The 16,383-nt window shown below is 41.1% G+C and overlaps 2 protein-coding genes across 2 annotated transcripts; both read right to left on the reverse strand.

Annotated features, from left to right (window-relative positions):
• Positions 1-258: 258 nt before the first annotated feature.
• Positions 259-6,326, reverse strand: LOC111442971 (carbamoyl-phosphate synthase large chain, chloroplastic-like). Its single transcript, XM_023080547.1, has 4 exons — positions 4,798-6,326; positions 3,027-3,719; positions 494-2,052; positions 259-408 (listed from the first exon to the last, which is right to left on the reverse strand). The coding sequence occupies exons 1-3, from the start codon at positions 6,139-6,141 to the stop codon at positions 508-510; spliced, it is 3,582 nt and encodes a 1,193-aa protein (XP_022936315.1). The 5' UTR covers positions 6,142-6,326; the 3' UTR covers positions 259-408; positions 494-507.
• Positions 6,327-11,815: 5,489 nt separating this feature from the next.
• LOC111443610 (probable galactinol--sucrose galactosyltransferase 1) lies at positions 11,816-16,214 on the reverse strand. Its single transcript, XM_023081506.1, has 11 exons — positions 15,838-16,214; positions 15,504-15,754; positions 14,360-14,450; positions 14,234-14,282; positions 14,045-14,136; positions 13,870-13,977; positions 13,245-13,790; positions 13,036-13,177; positions 12,881-12,948; positions 12,669-12,803; positions 11,816-12,597 (listed from the first exon to the last, which is right to left on the reverse strand). The coding sequence occupies exons 1-11, from the start codon at positions 16,026-16,028 to the stop codon at positions 12,006-12,008; spliced, it is 2,265 nt and encodes a 754-aa protein (XP_022937274.1). The 5' UTR covers positions 16,029-16,214; the 3' UTR covers positions 11,816-12,005.
• Between the last annotated feature and the right edge of the window lie 169 nt (positions 16,215-16,383).

Raw genomic sequence — 16,383 nt, forward strand, 5'->3', positions numbered from 1 at the left:
ATCTAATTGTTGATATAACATATAATATATTTTTAATAAAAAAAAAAAATCTTCGAGATCATTACTTTTATTTTTATTAAAAACAAAAATTTAAATAAATGACTTGAACAACTCGAACTCATCGAAACCCAACATATTATGATTACATTAGGTATATTATTTAATAAGGCTATTTAGGTTGACAAAATTAAAATCCGAACAACTGGGTTGGACCTGAAAAATATCCCGACTCAATCCGACCCAACTCACAACCCGCTCTAATTTCATATATGGAATATTATTAGCAGATCAAAAAGGTCAACAAATTATACAAGTTCAAGTCCATACCAAAACAGCCGTCTTCCAGTCTAAAATTTGCTACGGTAAGCTTACTACACAAGGAATAGCGAAGCCAAACTTTGAGAGAGCCTGGGAAGAACAGAAGGCGAAACCATAATGAATAACTAATAATTTATGGGTTAGAACTTGTAATTGAAGCATTATAAACACTTACTATATACAGCAGAATCATATCGAAGCCGACTGCAAGTCCTCCGTTCGACTCCCGCTTTTAGTCTCGACGAAGTAGTCCTGAAGAGGAATCATCGAAACCGAGCTCGTTTTGAGGCTCTTTATGGCTTCTGCAGTTGCCAATGCTCCAGCCACTGTCGTTATTATAGGGACTTTGTATGCAAGAGCCATTCGCCTCAAATGACGTCCATCGATCTGATCGAGATCATCGCCAGAACTAGTGATAATCATTAGCTGAATCTGTCCATTAGCAAGTATGTCACCGGCGTGAGGTCGCCCCTCGTGCAGCTTCAGCACTCGCTCGACGGGAATGCCTTCCGATTCGAGAACGTGAGCGGTTCCAGAAGTTGCGATGATGCTGAATCCGAGCTCTAAGAATGCCTTGGCTATTTTGGAGAGGTGAGGCTTTGTTAAGTCGTTCAAACTGAGGAACAGACTTCCAGAAAGTGGTAGCTTATTCCCTGCAGCTATTTGAGCTTTTGCAAATGCAATAGGAAACTGGAAATCAAGACCCATAACCTCACCAGTGCTCCTCATTTCAGGTCCTAATATCACATCGCTGCCTTGAAACTTCTCGAAAGGAAGGACGGCTTCCTTCACCGACACGTGTTTCGGGATCACCTCTTTGGTGAAGCCAAGCTCATATAGAGACTTCCCAGACATCACAAGGGAAGCATACTTCGCCAATGGGTGCCCGATTGCTTTAGATACAAATGGGACGGTACGGGAAGCGCGTGGATTTGCCTCGAGCAAGAAAACCTCCCCTGCCATGGTGATTGCATACTGACAGTTCATAAGCCCACAGACATTTAGCCTCTTGGCCAATTTTGTTGTCCAGTTCCTGATGGTGTCGAGGCAAGACGATGGGATTGTTTTCGTTGGGAGTGAACAAGCAGAGTCGCCCGAATGGACGCCAGCCAACTCAATATGCTCCATTATCCCACCAATTGTCACATTCCCATGTGAATCAGCTAATGCATCGATATCGATTTCAATAGCATCAGATAGATATTTGTCGACTAATACGGGACGTTCGGGATCCACTTCCACAGCATTTTCAAGGTAAGTAACGAGTTTGTCGTCACTGTACACAATTTCCATTGCCCTACCACCTAGAACATAAGACGGTCGAACAACAACCGGATAACCTATATCCTTAGCAATGGAGAGTGCATCAGCTTCACTCTTGGCAATGCCCCCTCTTGGTTGTTCTATCTTTAACTCGTTAAGGATCGCATTGAACCTTTCTCTGTCTTCGGCCGCATCTATGGAGTCGGGAGAAGTTCCCCATATGCGAACATAGCCATCACCACTGGCACATTTGAGCTTGTTCTCATCTAAAAACCGCTGTATGGGGAGAGCCAATTTCAATGGCGTTTGACCTCCAAATTGCACAATGATGCCGTCTGGACGTTCCAAAGCAATAATGTTAAAAACATCTTCAACTGTCAAGGGTTCGAAGTACAGCCGATCACTTGTATCGTAATCTGTTGACACTGTTTCGGGATTTGAGTTCATCATGATTGTCTCATATCCAGCATCCTGCAAAACCAAGAAGTTGAATGCAAATTTAAAGTAACAAGCTAGGATAAATAATAACCATCCATCGTACATGATAAAAAGTAAGATATGCAGCACAAGTGCTAAAAGTGTTACTCAGAGTAACTTAGTATTATAAGATTGCATCAGATAGAATCAAAGTCAGTCATACTAGGTTACATGAGTAACCGCCCAAGCCCACCGCTGGCAGATATTGCGCTATTTGGATTTCCCCTTTCGAGCTTCCCATAAAACGTGTCTACTAGGGAGAGGTTTCCACACACTTATAAGGAATGTTTCATTTCCCTCTCCAATCAATGTGGGATCTCATAGTCCATCTCCCTTGGGGGCCAGCATCCTTGCTGGCACACCGCTCGGTGTCTGGCTCTGATACCATTTGTAATAGCCCAAGCCCACTGCTAGCAAATATTGTCCTCTTTGGGGCTCCCCTTTCGAGCTTCCCCTAAAGTGTGTCTACTAGGGAGAGGTTTCCACACACTTATAAGGAATATTTCATTCCCCTCTCCAATCGATGTGGGATCTCACAGCCCACCCCCCTTGGGGGCCAACATCCTTGTTGGCACACTGCTGGATGTCTGGCTCTAATACCATTTGTAACAGCCCAAGCCCACCACTAACAGATATTGTCCTCCTCTTTGGGCTTCCCCTCAATGTTTTAAAACGTGTCTACTAGGGAGAGGTTTCCACGCACTTATAAGAAATGTTTTGTTCCCCTCTCCAACCGATGTGGGATCTCACAATCCACCCCCCTTGGGGGCCCAATATCCTCACTGGCACACCGCTCGATGTCTGACTTTGATACTATTTTTGACAGCCCAAGCTCAACATTAGCAGATGTTGTCTTCTTTGGGCTTAAAAAGCCCGGAAAGTAAGCCCAAAAAGAACAATATCTACTAGCGGTGGGTTTGGGTTGTTACAACTAATGACCAGGAAATACTGAAAAAAGGAACACAAACCTGCAGAGCAAATGAAGTATGGCAGCAACAGTAGTCAAATTCAATACCCTGACCAATACGGTTCGGGCCACCACCCAAGATCAAGACCTTTTTCTTTTGAGTTGGGGCTGATTCACACTCAAAATCATAAGAAGAATACATGTAAGGGGTGTTTGCCTCAAATTCTGCAGCACATGTATCCACCCGTTTATAAGCTGGGAGGACACCCAAAGATATTCTCTTAGAGCGCACCTCCTTCTCAGTTGATTTAGTGGCAAATGCTATCTGCTTATCACTGAAACCTCTTCTTTTCACTTCATAGAAATCTTCCTTTGTCAAATTAGACAAGCTTTGAGCCAAGAGGTATTGCTCCACATCCACCAACTCCTTTAACTGAGTAAGAAACCACTTGTCAATGTAACTCAGCTCGTGAATATCATCCACTTTCATTCCCTTCTTCATTGCAGCGTATACAGTATGAATGCGATCGGGATTAGGAACTCGGAGGCTATACTTCAATTGTTCCCAATCCCAATCAAGTTGTTTAATGGGTTCACAACCCCATCCAGAGTAGCCACATTCCAATGATCTTACAGCTTTTTGAAAGGATTCTTGGAAAGTGCGGCCAAGAGCCATAGCTTCACCAACTGATTTCATCTGAGTAGTCAATATCGGTTGAGAACCCGGGAACTTTTCGAAAGCAAATCTGGGAATCTGCAACAAAAAAAACATGCAGAAACAACTTACTATAAGGAAGAAGAGAGATAAAGACGTGGGAGACAGATGTGGAGAGAAAGCAGGGTCACTAGTAATGAAGATCAAAACATGTGTAAAGTATCAACTGTCATCAAGTAAGCTAACAGGAAGATATGGCAATGCTGCATTAATCATATACGTACATCAAACTTTCTAAAAATGAATAAGAAAATAATAGCAAGGACAAATTTTCGTCTATAAATCACAAAGTTGTTAACCTGTAAGAAAGAATATTTAAAGGAAACTGGTAACACACAAAGGAAGAAAATGCATACTCAAAATCTTCTATGTAATACTCAATATTTATATGTGACATCCCACGTCGATTGGAGAGGAAAACAAAACATTCTTTATAAGGGTGTAGAAATCTCTCCCTAACAGACGCGTTTTAAAACCTTGAGGGGAAGCCGAAAGAGGAAAATATCTACTAGCGGTGGGCTTGGGCCGTTACAAATGGTATCAGAGCCAAACACCGGACGATGTGCCAGCGAGAAGGATGAATCCTGAAGGGGGGTGGACATCAGCCGGTGTGCCAGCGAGGACCTGGGCACCAAAGGGAGGGTGAATTGTGAGATCCCACATCGGTTGGAGAGGGAAACAAAACATTTTTTATAAGGGTGTGGAAACCTCTCCCTAGCAGACGCGTTTTAAAATCTTGAGCGGAAGTCCGGAAGGGAAAGCCCAAAGAGGACAACATCTACTAGCGGTGGGCTTGAGCTGTTCCATCATAAGACTGTACAAATTTGGATTTTTTATACACAAAATAACTAAGATAGATTTGGAAACCACGAACTCTGTTACTCCTCAGTTGACTAAATAAGATATGAGCTCGCTAGTTATCTTCCAAGACTAGGCAGGCATATGAACTTCGAACAAAGTTAAACGTGTTAAACGAATCAAAAACTACAACCATGCCAAACTTTCCAGTATAATATGATCTACATGCATAGCTTAATCCACGAACCAATATCCCATAAATTTCAATTCCAAAACAACTCAAAATATGACGAACAAATCTCAAGTAAAATAAACCTGCCTTTGTCACCACGTAATCAATGGAAGGCTCAAAACTTGCAGGCGTTTTCTTTGTTATGTCATTAGGAATCTGATCCAATGAATACCCAACTGACAATTTAGCAGCCATCTTTGCTATTGGAAAACCTGTAGCCTTGGAAGCCAGAGCAGAGGACCTTGAAACTCTCGGGTTCATTTCAATCACCATCACCTCACCATCAGCTGGATTGACAGCAAATTGCACGTTTGAACCACCACATTCGACACCAATTTCCCTAATGATAGCAATGGAATAATCCCTCAGCCGCTGATACTCCTTATCAGTCAAAGTTTGAGCAGGTGCCACAGTTATGGAATCCCCAGTATGAACCCCCATAGGATCAATATTCTCAATGGAGCAAATGATCACCACGTTATCAGCAAGATCCCTCATGACCTCAAGCTCATACTCCTTCCAACCTAGCAAAGATTTCTCCACCAGAACCTGCGACGTCAAGCTCGCCGCTAAACCCGCCTTACAAATAGACTCAAATTCCTCCCTATTGTAAGCAATCCCACCTCCAGTTCCCCCCAATGTAAAAGCTGGTCTAATGATCAAAGGAAACTCTCCAATCTCATGAGCAATTTCAACACATTCCTCAAGCGTAGTCGCAATCCCTGAAGGCGGTGTCTTAACCCCAATGTTCTTCATAGCCTGTTTAAACAAATCCCTATCTTCAGCTTTCTTAATTGCATCAAGCTTCGCTCCAATCAACTCAATCCCATATTTTTCAAGCGCACCACTCTCAGCTAAAGCAACCGCCAAGTTTAACGCAGTCTGCCCGCCCATAGTCGGCAACAGAGCATCAGGACGCTCCTTCTCAAGCACTTTCTCAACAAGCTCTGGTGTCATCGGAGTCACATAAGTTCTATCAGCCAAGTCCGGGTCCGTCATGATCGTAGCCGGATTCGAATTAATCAAAATCACTTCATATCCCTCCTCTTTCAACGCCTTGCAAGCTTGAGTACCAGAATAATCAAACTCACAAGCCTGCCCAATCACAATGGGACCTGCACCAAGAATCATAATCTTCTTCAAATCAGTTCTCTTCCCAATTTTCCCTCCTTTACTCTCTTTAATCGTCCTCTCGCCATTTTTCACGCATCGAACCAAACCATTTCGCCTATAGAGCTTCCCAAACGGAGAAAGCCGATCCGCACATGGCTGAATCTCGAGCGAAGTTGATCCAAATTTGCTGGAGTACGAAAAACACCTGGCGTAGCTGAGATTGGACAAACACGCACCGGAAGAAGAACGAATGGACGAGGATCGACACAAAATGGAGTCGGCAGTGAGAGATTGAGACGGAATCAAAGAGTAACCCATCTCCCAGCCCTACTCCGAGAGCACAACAGAAACGTCTATAGCGTTACAGAGCAAGAGATTCTAAACAAGAAGGAAAGGCTCAGAGATTATCAACGTCGAAAATGGAAGGCACCGGTTCTGAAATTGGTGGAGGATTCCAATGAACTGCAACTCAAACAGTGTGTTGGGGGAAGAAGAAGAAGATGATGATGATGAAGATTTAGTGAGATCATTAGGGTTTCTATTGCGGGTCCCATGTGATGGGCCCTACAGTTGGCCCACTCCTTCTTTTCTAACAACTTTTTTTTAATCCAATTTTCCAACTTTTTTTTTTAACCATATTTTTCATTTTAAAATATTTAAATTCGTTAAATTAAAAAATAGAATTTATGACATCATAACTATTTAATTTATTTTTTTAATTTTTGTCTGTTTCTTTTTTTTTTAAACCATATTTTTCTATCTCAAAATATTTAGTTAAATTAAAAATTTTTTTAAAAATTATGACATCATAACTATTTAATTTATTTTTCGAATTAATTTTTTTTGTCTGTTCCTTTTTTTTAAAACCATATTTTTCATCTTAAAATATTTAAATTCACTGTTAAATTTAAAAAAATAAATTTTATGCCATCATAACTATTTAATTTGTTTTTTAATTAAACTTTTTTTTATCTGTTTATTTTTTTTTAAACCATATTTTTCATCTTAAAATATTTAATTCACAGTTAAATTTTAAAAAATAAATTTCATAACCTCATAACTATTTAATTTGTTTTTTTAATTAAACTTTTTTTTGTCTATTTCTTTTTTTTTTAACCATATTTTTCATCTTATAAATTCACAGTTAAATTTCAAAAAAAAAATTATGACATCATAACTATTTAATTTGTGTTTTTAATTAAACTTTTTTTTTGTCTGTTTCTTTTTTTTAAACCATATTTTTCATCTCAAAATATTTAAATTCACAGTTAAATTAAAAATAAAATTTATGGCATCATAACTATTTAATTTGTTTTTTTAATTAAACTTTTTTTTGTCTGCTTTTTTTTAACCATATTTTTCATCTCAAAATATTTAAATTCATAGTTAAATTAAAAAATAATAATAAAATTTATGACATCATAACTATTTAATTTGTTTTTTTAATTACTTTTTTTTTGTCTGTTTCTTTTTTTAAACCATATTTTTCATCTTAAAATATTTAAATTACAGTTAAATTAAAATAAAATAGAATTTATGACGTCATAACTATTTTTTTTTAATTAAACATTGAAACCATACTTCTCTAGTTTTCAAAATCAAATACAAATTTTATAAATAAAAAAAAATTATTAAGTTCAAATATTTATTAGAATGGATAAAAATAATTTGTTTTTAAAAACCAAATAAATGAAATTATTGTTATCAGACCTTAGTTGTAAAATTTAAATTTATTCAACACACTGTTTATATCCATTTCATTTGTTTCAAAATATTAAAATTATTTGTCGAACCAATTTTAATGATTAATTTATTTGAAATTAAATCTACTGATGTTATTTAGTTACGAAATAAATATCGGGAAGTAGAAAATATTTGAATAAAAGATAAGATCGAACCTAATGAGATTGAATTATCTTTTGAAAAAAAAAAAAAAGACTAAAGGTAAAAGTAAAAAAAAAATCAAAAGATAGGAAGTGAAAAGTGAAAATTCTCGATTCTCATCAATTGATGCCACGTCATCTTTCTTAGTTATAATCCGAATCCATTTAGGTAACGAAAGATCTCTGCAATGCAATGGTATTATATTGTCCATTTTGAGTATAAGCTTTCATGATTTTGCTTTCGGTTTCTCCAAAAGGTTGTATACCAATAGAGATGTTATTTCTTACTTATAAACCCATGATCGTTCCCTAAATTAGGCTGTGGGACTTTCATCCTAATCATTCTCGAGATAAATGGACCCAAATCATTCTCGAGATAAATGGACCCAACAAAATTAGGGTTCTTTTTGTAGAATGTTCTTCACCATTGGTATTGGAGAGTGAGTCCCACTCCATTCTCTATCTCTAGGTTAAGTGTTCTTCCAAATGGATGGTAGTCCCTATCAAACAAAAAGAAACACTTTACATGGTGCCAAGTGGGAGGAATATGGGCTAATGGTAAGAGTGAAGGGGACGATAAGGATGACAACTGACCTCGACGAGATCATATGCTAAATGGAATATGGTGTCGTGTTGTCTAATTTGACTCGGTTAGTAAAAGGTTCCATATTTATCTTTGTTTCTATCAATAATCTACTTTAACATGTTCGATCAAATTCAAAATTGTCGTTGTTTTGTGCCGTTTTTAACATTAGCACTGCAAGAAGACCTGTTTATTTAATGGGTAAGACGTCTTATAAAAAAGTGTGAGATTTCACATTGGTTGGAGAGGGGAACGAAACATTCATTATAAGGTGTGGAAAGCTCTCCCTAATAGACGCGCTTTAAAACCGTGCAGCTGACGGGGATACGTAACAAGCCGAAGCAAACAACATGTGTTAGTGGTGGGTTTAGGTTGTTACAAATGGTATCAGAGCCAGACACTGGGTAATATGCCAGTGAAGATGTTAAGCCTCCAAGGGGAGTGGATTGTGAGATCCAATCGAGATCCCACATCGGTTGGAGAGGGGAACAACGTGTTCCTTATACGGGCATGAAAACCTCTCCCTAATATACGCGTATTAAAACCGTGAAGCTGACGGGGATACGTAACAAGCCAAAGTAGACAACATGTGTTATTGGTGGGTTTAGGCGATTACAAATGGTATCAAAGCCAGACACTGGGCGGTGTGCCAGTGAAGATGTTGAGCCTCCGAGGGGAGTGGATTATGAGATCCAACCGAGATCCCACATCGGTTGGAGAGAGGAACGACACATTCCTTATACGGGCATGGAAAACTCTCCCTAACAGACACGTTTAACAATCGTGAGGTTGACATTGATATGTAACAGACAAAAGCGGACGCCGAACAATATCTGCTAGCGAGGGTTTGGGCTATTACAAATGACACCAAAGCCAGATACTGGGCAGTGTGCCAACGAAGATGTGGGTGTAACACCCGCTCATCGTCAACGCGATTAACAGGAGTTACCATCGACAATATTAAGAGACTCTGATATCCAATCATAAAATTCAAAATATTTCTAAAAACATCCAGTAAAATATTTTAAAAAAACAGTACTTTTAAAAAACTTAAAACGACTAAGGTAAACTCTTGACAACGAAAACATAATTACATAACAGACCCAGACATGGATTCCCAGTAGTCTCTAGCCCGCTGGTCTCGTCCTCGGCTGGCCTGCAGCATCTACATCTGGAAAGAAAAGTTATAATAATTCTGATGAGTAATTAGATTACTCAGTAAGTAGCTAGCTTATCATTCACGGATTCATAACTAATCTTTTCAGGTGTTTTTACGTTTTATTCACCACTGACTCCTAGTTCTCTTACTAGGGTCATCTGTTCGTTAATGAGGTATCTCAGCTACCTCCAGCTAGGTTACTGACTCTCCTTCGATATGCTTATCTAGAATTTTCGGACTCGTATGTAAGACTCGCTCTCGGTCAAATACGGCCCGTCTACTAATTGCTCTGGCGGCCTGTTTATCTCATATACCAACGGTCAAGAGTACTCATGCTCCCTGACTTAGCACACAGCGCGTTGGCCAGGAACTCCGCGGGAATTAGTAGACTATCATACTCATATAAATAAGTCATAGCTCAACAACCAATAAGCATATCTAGAGTCATAACCTTTCCATTAACATGCATAACATACTTACAGTTACTGCATGCTTTCATACATGTATCATGATCAACACATAGAACATTCTGACAATCATTTATATCATGCTTACATCACAGGCAAGCAGTCACAATATACAATAAACACTAAATATCATCAAAGCTTATCATAACATATTAAGCTCTTAATCAGGTAAACAACATACTCACATGTTGTAAAACAAGTTAAGAACTAGTTCAAAGGTCGATACGCTACTTACTTGGTTGCGAACTCCTTTTCCCCCTTGAATGTACGTTTAATAGTATTTCAACACAATTCCTTCCTATTAGACTTATATTTTATCAATTTCAACATAAGTATAGACCAATTTTGATAGGACAGGTCAAAAAGAGTCGAACGGGACAAACCGGGAGCCAAAATACCTTCTCACGCACCCTCACGCGCCAACACAAGGTCGGGGTTCATTTCTCACGCGCCTGATCCGCGCACAATCGCACTTCCACTCGCGGCCTCCCACGCGCCTCGCGTGTCCTTCACGCGCTCGTCTTCAACCTCTCCTCCCTGCAATGTTTCCCAATCTTTTCCTTTAATACCCGTTGTGTCCCGAAGCAAAAATTTCATCTCTACAGCTCGAATTTCGTTCTGATTTCTTCTACAACTTTATAGATCTTCTAACTACGGTTCTAACAAGCCTTATTTCATAACTTATTATGCAGTATGAATCAAGATATCGAGATTTAAAGGTTCGGTGATATGGGTTTTTCGTTACCTTCGAATCACCGTCCGATTCAGCTCGTGGCCGTATCCACTTCCTCAAATAATTCCTCAGCAACAACCCCTCTTCCTTTACCCTCGATTGATGTCCAATTTTAAGCAACCAAAACTCATTCTCAAAAATTTCCTCCTCTATTTTTCTGGGTTTTTCGCTAATCACCATTCTTCGTTTTTCTTCCTTTTTAAAGCCTAATCAAGCCCTAATACGCTTCCACATCCTCTAATCATCCACTCATCCATCCCACGCCTCCAGCCTACGCGTCCGCCGCCCCTCATCCCCCGTTACAGCAGCTGCTTCGTTTCGATTTTTTTTTTAATTTATTTATTATCATTATTATCATTATTATTATTATTATTATTATTATTATTATTATTATTATGATCATCATCATCATCATCAAACACACAACACATAAATACAAAATACATATTATCATTATTTTAGGTTGTTACATTGGGCCTCCAAGGGGAGTGGATTGTGAGATCCAACTGAGATCCCACATCGGTTGGAGAGGGGAACGATGCATTCCTTATACGGACATGGAAAACTCTTCTTAACAGACACGTTTTAAAATCATGAGGCTGACGTTGATATGTAACAGGCAAAAGCAGACGCCAGACAATATCTGCTAGCGGGGGTTTGGGCTATTACAAATGGTATCAGAGCCAGACACTGGGCGATGTGCCAGTGAAGATGTTGAGCCTCTAAGGGGGAGTGAATTGTGAGATCCAACCGAGATCCCAAATCGGTTGGGGAGGGGAACAACGCGTTCCTTTTACGGGCATGGAAACCTCTCCCTAATAGACACGTTTTAAAACCGTGAGGCTGACGTGAATATATAACAGGCAAAAGCGGACGTCGAACAATATCTACTAACGGGGGTTTGGGCTGTTACAAATGGTATCAGAGTCAGACACTGGACAGTGTGCCAACAAAGATGTTGAGCCTCCAAAGGGAGTGGATTGTGAGATCCAACCGAGATTCCACATCGGTTGGAGAGGGGAACGACGCATTTCTTATCCGGGCATATAAACCTCTCTCTAACAGACACGTTTTAAAACCGTGAGGCTGACGTTGATATGTAACAGATAAAAGCGGACAATATCTGTTACATATCTGCTACCGATGGACTTAACCTGTTACACCGACTTATTAACTCCATACTTCATAACTCAACTCAGTGACCCAAATAGCACGTGTAAACGTTTATAACTTAAGCTAAAAGTGACGGACAATATCTGCTAGAGGTAAACTTAGGTCGTTACACCGACTAAACGCAGAATTATTCCCATTTACAAAAGAAAAAGAAAATAAAAACAGATGCTCATGAAATCTGCTCTCATAGTTCAATGCCAATGTCCCAAAGATACAACTCTTTATCAGGCACCCTCAAGCCAACAGTGATCAAACCAGTCCCCTCATCAAATATGAACTCTACGTCCTCCGAGTCGACCGCCACCCGCTTTGGTTTGCTCGAGGAATACGCCCCGAATGGCCCGGAACCACGAACTTTCAATGATACATTCGAACTTCCAGGTCGATGGTTCAATTCTTTCACAGCCCCGCCCGAGTTGAACATCTTGATTAAACCTATGGGAGCAAACTTGACACCATTGGCCAGTTCCTTGACAGGAACAACGGTAAAGACATCGTATTCCCGAGGTTTCAAGGTTATCGGCATCGACGCATCCCGTGGTAGGTAGACAACTTCTCCTCGAAGATGGGAGAATATCACGGCATCCTCGGTCGAAGAATCGCCTGCAATCTTCGATAGATAACTAACATCTTTTGCTCGAATAACCCCCGTGATCGTGTCGGGATTTTCGTCGTGAATGAGGTTCTTCTTTTCGTACTTGCACCATCCCGCTCCTTGGCAATTAAACACTCCAAGAACTCCGGAATGATCATTCAAATTCCAAATCTTCAATAGACTGCAAAGTTAGAAATGCTTTAGAATACAATTCTGCTTATATCGACGCATCGAATTTAGACTTCGACGAACCTTTTTCCATCTCGAGCAGGATCCGTAAATAGGCAATCCTTCGTCGGTCGTCCGGGGAGCTTAGCTCTCAGAACAGAGCCATCAGGGAGCACGAGCTTCTTCAAAAGATCGAAGTCATGTTGACCGGGCTTGTCACTATACAATCATGGTGACCGAGCTTAGCTCTCTGAATCTGTCGTTTGAAGTCACAAGACGGTTTTGAGAAATCATACCTGACATATATAGCACATCCTCCCACGGCACGGGCTGCTCCGTGATACTCCGCCATAGGATGAACACTCTGAAATCAAGAACGTTTTCGAGTTAGACTCTAACATGTCATCGAGTAAACGAAAAAACCGACACTCGAACGATAACTTGTTCTTACATGGAACATATCCCAATCTGGCTGCATAAACTCTCCAAGAAATAGGGAATTGTAAGCAACTGCTGCTATGTGGGTCGTGTGAGTTGCCGGATCTTTCGGCCAGAAATCGTCCGACGTTCGGATAACAGCGTTCCGCTTCGAACTGAGGAAATCGTAAACATCAAACCATTGAGCATACATGATTATCAAACATGGAAAACAAAGATCACCTGTATAAACCGTCGGTATTGTGACTCATGCTCGAAATGATCCCGTTATCACGAAAGTTTCGGGAAACCGATGCCTCGAGCGCCTGGTGATACTTTCTAGTAAGTTTAACTCTTCCACCATGGCCTGCCCCGAGCGTCTCGAGAATGCTTTGAGCATCGACCTTAACTCCGTCGACACCAGCAGATGCAAGATAAGAGTGTTGTTCATTGTAGAAATCAAAAACTTTTTCAGGATTCACAAGACCAAGTCCAGTTTTCGTGATGCTATTCAAAGCATCACATGGCTCGCTCGACTCGACCCCAGGAGACGCAACGGGATATGCAAGCTTAGGCTCGTATCGTTCCATCTCTTTAACTCCAGAACTCACACCACCCCAGTAGCCTGCCATGGCATGCCAAACATAGACATACTTCGTTGCGTGCTTCTCTTTCAAGTACGACACGATATGCTGGAGACCGAGCTCGGGATTCTTGACTTGCTCGCCCTTTTTACCATCTTTCTGAAACTTGTAATTCTCTTTTATGTTCGTTAACCTGTCTTCAAAGCTGAATATACAATCGAGTTAGCCCGACCGACGGTCGATTAACGAAGAAAACCGAACATCATTCGACATAAACGACGTACATAGTCGGGTTATCATCTTTGCAATCAGTGCTAGTAGCCTCCTTTCTAACGGATTGCCATCCATCATCAATAATCACAAACTTGGGAGGAATTCCCCCTTTCTCTAAGCTGCAAAATTCAGTGTCAGTAAACTTCAGCTCAGCTGAGGAATATGTCGGGTCGTGTCAAAAACTACCTCTCGAGTCCGTGCTTCACCCCGTCCGAGTCGACTTCGGTGTAGAAAGCGTTCCATGTGCACCAGCCGAACCAGTTCAAAATATCAGGCACCTGCCAACCATCAAACATACACTAGCTAAACAATACTGATTGTAAACGATCGAGAGCTCGAATCGAGGAAACGTGTTCTACGGGACGAAGGAAATACCTTCTTCCGCTCACGATGAGCAAAGGTTTGCAAATGATTCTCTACAGACCTATATAATGATGATTGTAATGGTTTCAAATGGATATGATCCAGAATTGAACATGAAAATGAGTATCAAAAGCTTACTTCACTGCATATGTAATGGTATCAAATGGGTCTGATCCAGCAGCCACAAAGACTAAATGGCTACCCTCAAACCCATCTACAGCAGGATCTCCTGCAACCAACCAAAGATTCAGGTGCCATTAGAAGAACAGTTAGAACAATCATAAGATCTTATCCAGTTCAATGCTCATGTGCATATAGATTTTGATGTTCTTGTTCTCGAAAGATCATGGGTTCTTTTAAGTTTTTAGTGTTGATTTTATTTGAATTTGTAACCGTCTATGCCCACCGCTTGTTTTAAAAACGTTGAGAAGTCTGAAATAGAAAGTCCAAAATAGTGGGTTTGGATTGAGATGTTATAAATGGTATCAGAGCTAGACACCAGGCGATGTGCCAAAGAAAAGGCTGAGTCTCGAATGGGATAGACATGAGGCAGTGTGCCAGCAAAGACGTTCGCCCGGAAGAGAGTGGACACAAAGCAATGTATCAGCAAGGATGCTGGGCCCTGAAAGGGTAGACACAAAGCGGTGTGATAGCAAGGACGCTGGCCTCAAAAAGGGGTGGACACAAAGCGGTGTGCCAGCAAAGACACTGGGCCCTAAAGGGGGTGGACACAAAGCAGTGCGATAGCAAGGATGCTGGCCCCAAAAAGGGGTGGTCACAAAGCGGTGTGCCAGCAAAGACACTGGGCCCAGAAAGGGGTGGACACGAGGCGGCATGTCAGCAAGGACGTTAGCCCTGAAGGGGATGGACACAAAGCGGTGCGACAGCAAGGACGCTGGACCCCGAAAGGGGTGGACACAAAGCGGTGTGCGAGCAAAGACTCTGAGCCCCAAAGGAGGTGGACACGAGGTCATGTGTCAGCAATGACGCTAAGCTTCGAGGGGGGTGGACCGAGAGGTCCCACATCGATTGAAGAAGGAACTAGTGCCAGCGAGGAAGTTGGGCCCCAAGGGGTGAACACGAAGCGGTGGTGCCAACAAGGACGTTGGGCTTCAAGAGGGTGGATTGAGGAGTCCCAGATCGATTCAAGAAGGGAACGAGTGTCAGCAACGACGCTGGGCCACGAAGGAGGGTAGATTGTGAGATCCCAAGTCGGTTGGGGAGTAGAACCAAACATTTTTTATAAATGTGTGGAAACCTCTCCCTAGTAGAAACGTCTTACCACTTTCCAAGCAGATTTCGAGCTCATTATTCTCATTTCCCTGAAGAACAGCTCTGAAATCGCCTTCAAGTATAGGAAGAAACACAGTGTACACGGCGGCTCCCTCCTCTTTATTTCCGGCGACATTAGAGCCGTTACATACTTCAACCACCAGAAACTGAGTCTCGATCGGAATTTCCTTGCCGGAGTTCCCCATTCTTTGAGTCATCCACCACAATTTGAATCGAAAACCACACATGAATCTCAACCCACTGCAAATCCAACACAAAATTTCACATTCCCAGATTCTAATTTAACCTAAAATCAATTACAAGAACAAAAAGAAAAAACATACATCAGTTTCCCAACAGGGAAAACTCTCCGGCAACCAGTCTGATCAGATTTCACTCCGATGAAGGCGCCGTTCATCACGCCGCCGCCAGGCGCCGGCGAGACAGTGATATTAGTATGAACATCAGACAAGACAGGATTTCCCAACACCGTGAAATCCCCATTGGACAAAGTGATTCCAGCACCAACCGTCATGCTGTTCTTCTCAGCCTACACCGGAGGAAAATCCGGCGAAAACCCACCACCGGAAGAACAAGAACCACCGCGGGAAAGCGGAAAAACAGAGAGGAATGAAGAAATGGGGAAAAGGGTTGATGGAAGACGCCATGGACATGGGGTATTTATAGCAGAAATTATGGAAATCCATTGAAGAAGAAAAATGAAGAATTGGAACAGGGGAGGAGGAGAAATAGAGAACAGGGGCATGTTCTTCAAGGGAGTTGGTCATTCATATGAGTAGCGGTAGAAATCGGATGAATCACAACCGTCCGTCTCCTCGTAAAAGATAATTTTTTTTTTTTTTTTTTTTTTTTTTTTTTTTTTTTTTTTT

This window comes from Cucurbita moschata, unplaced genomic scaffold, assembly GCF_002738365.1.
Source record: "Cucurbita moschata cultivar Rifu unplaced genomic scaffold, Cmos_1.0 Cmo_Scf00005, whole genome shotgun sequence".
Taxonomy (NCBI): domain Eukaryota; kingdom Viridiplantae; phylum Streptophyta; class Magnoliopsida; order Cucurbitales; family Cucurbitaceae; genus Cucurbita; species Cucurbita moschata.

Excerpts from the sequence above, each read along its gene's own strand:
- LOC111442971 (XM_023080547.1), bottom strand. The coding sequence starts at position 6,141 with ATGGGTTACTCTTTGATTCCGTCTCAATCTCTCACTGCCGACTCCATT. Across the intron at positions 3,720-4,797 it reads TTGATTACGTGGTGACAAAG|ATTCCCAGATTTGCTTTCGA; the intron begins GCAGGTTTATTT and ends TTTTTGTTGCAG. Across the intron at positions 2,053-3,026 it reads ATACTTCATTTGCTCTGCAG|GATGCTGGATATGAGACAAT; the intron begins GTTTGTGTTCCT and ends TTGGTTTTGCAG.
- LOC111443610 (XM_023081506.1), bottom strand. The coding sequence starts at position 16,028 with ATGACGGTTGGTGCTGGAATCACTTTGTCCAATGGGGATTTCACGGTG. Across the intron at positions 14,283-14,359 it reads ACCATTACATATGCAGTGAA|GTCTGTAGAGAATCATTTGC; the intron begins GTAAGCTTTTGA and ends ATCATTATATAG. Across the intron at positions 14,137-14,233 it reads CTCATCGTGAGCGGAAGAAG|GTGCCTGATATTTTGAACTG; the intron begins GTATTTCCTTCG and ends GATGGTTGGCAG.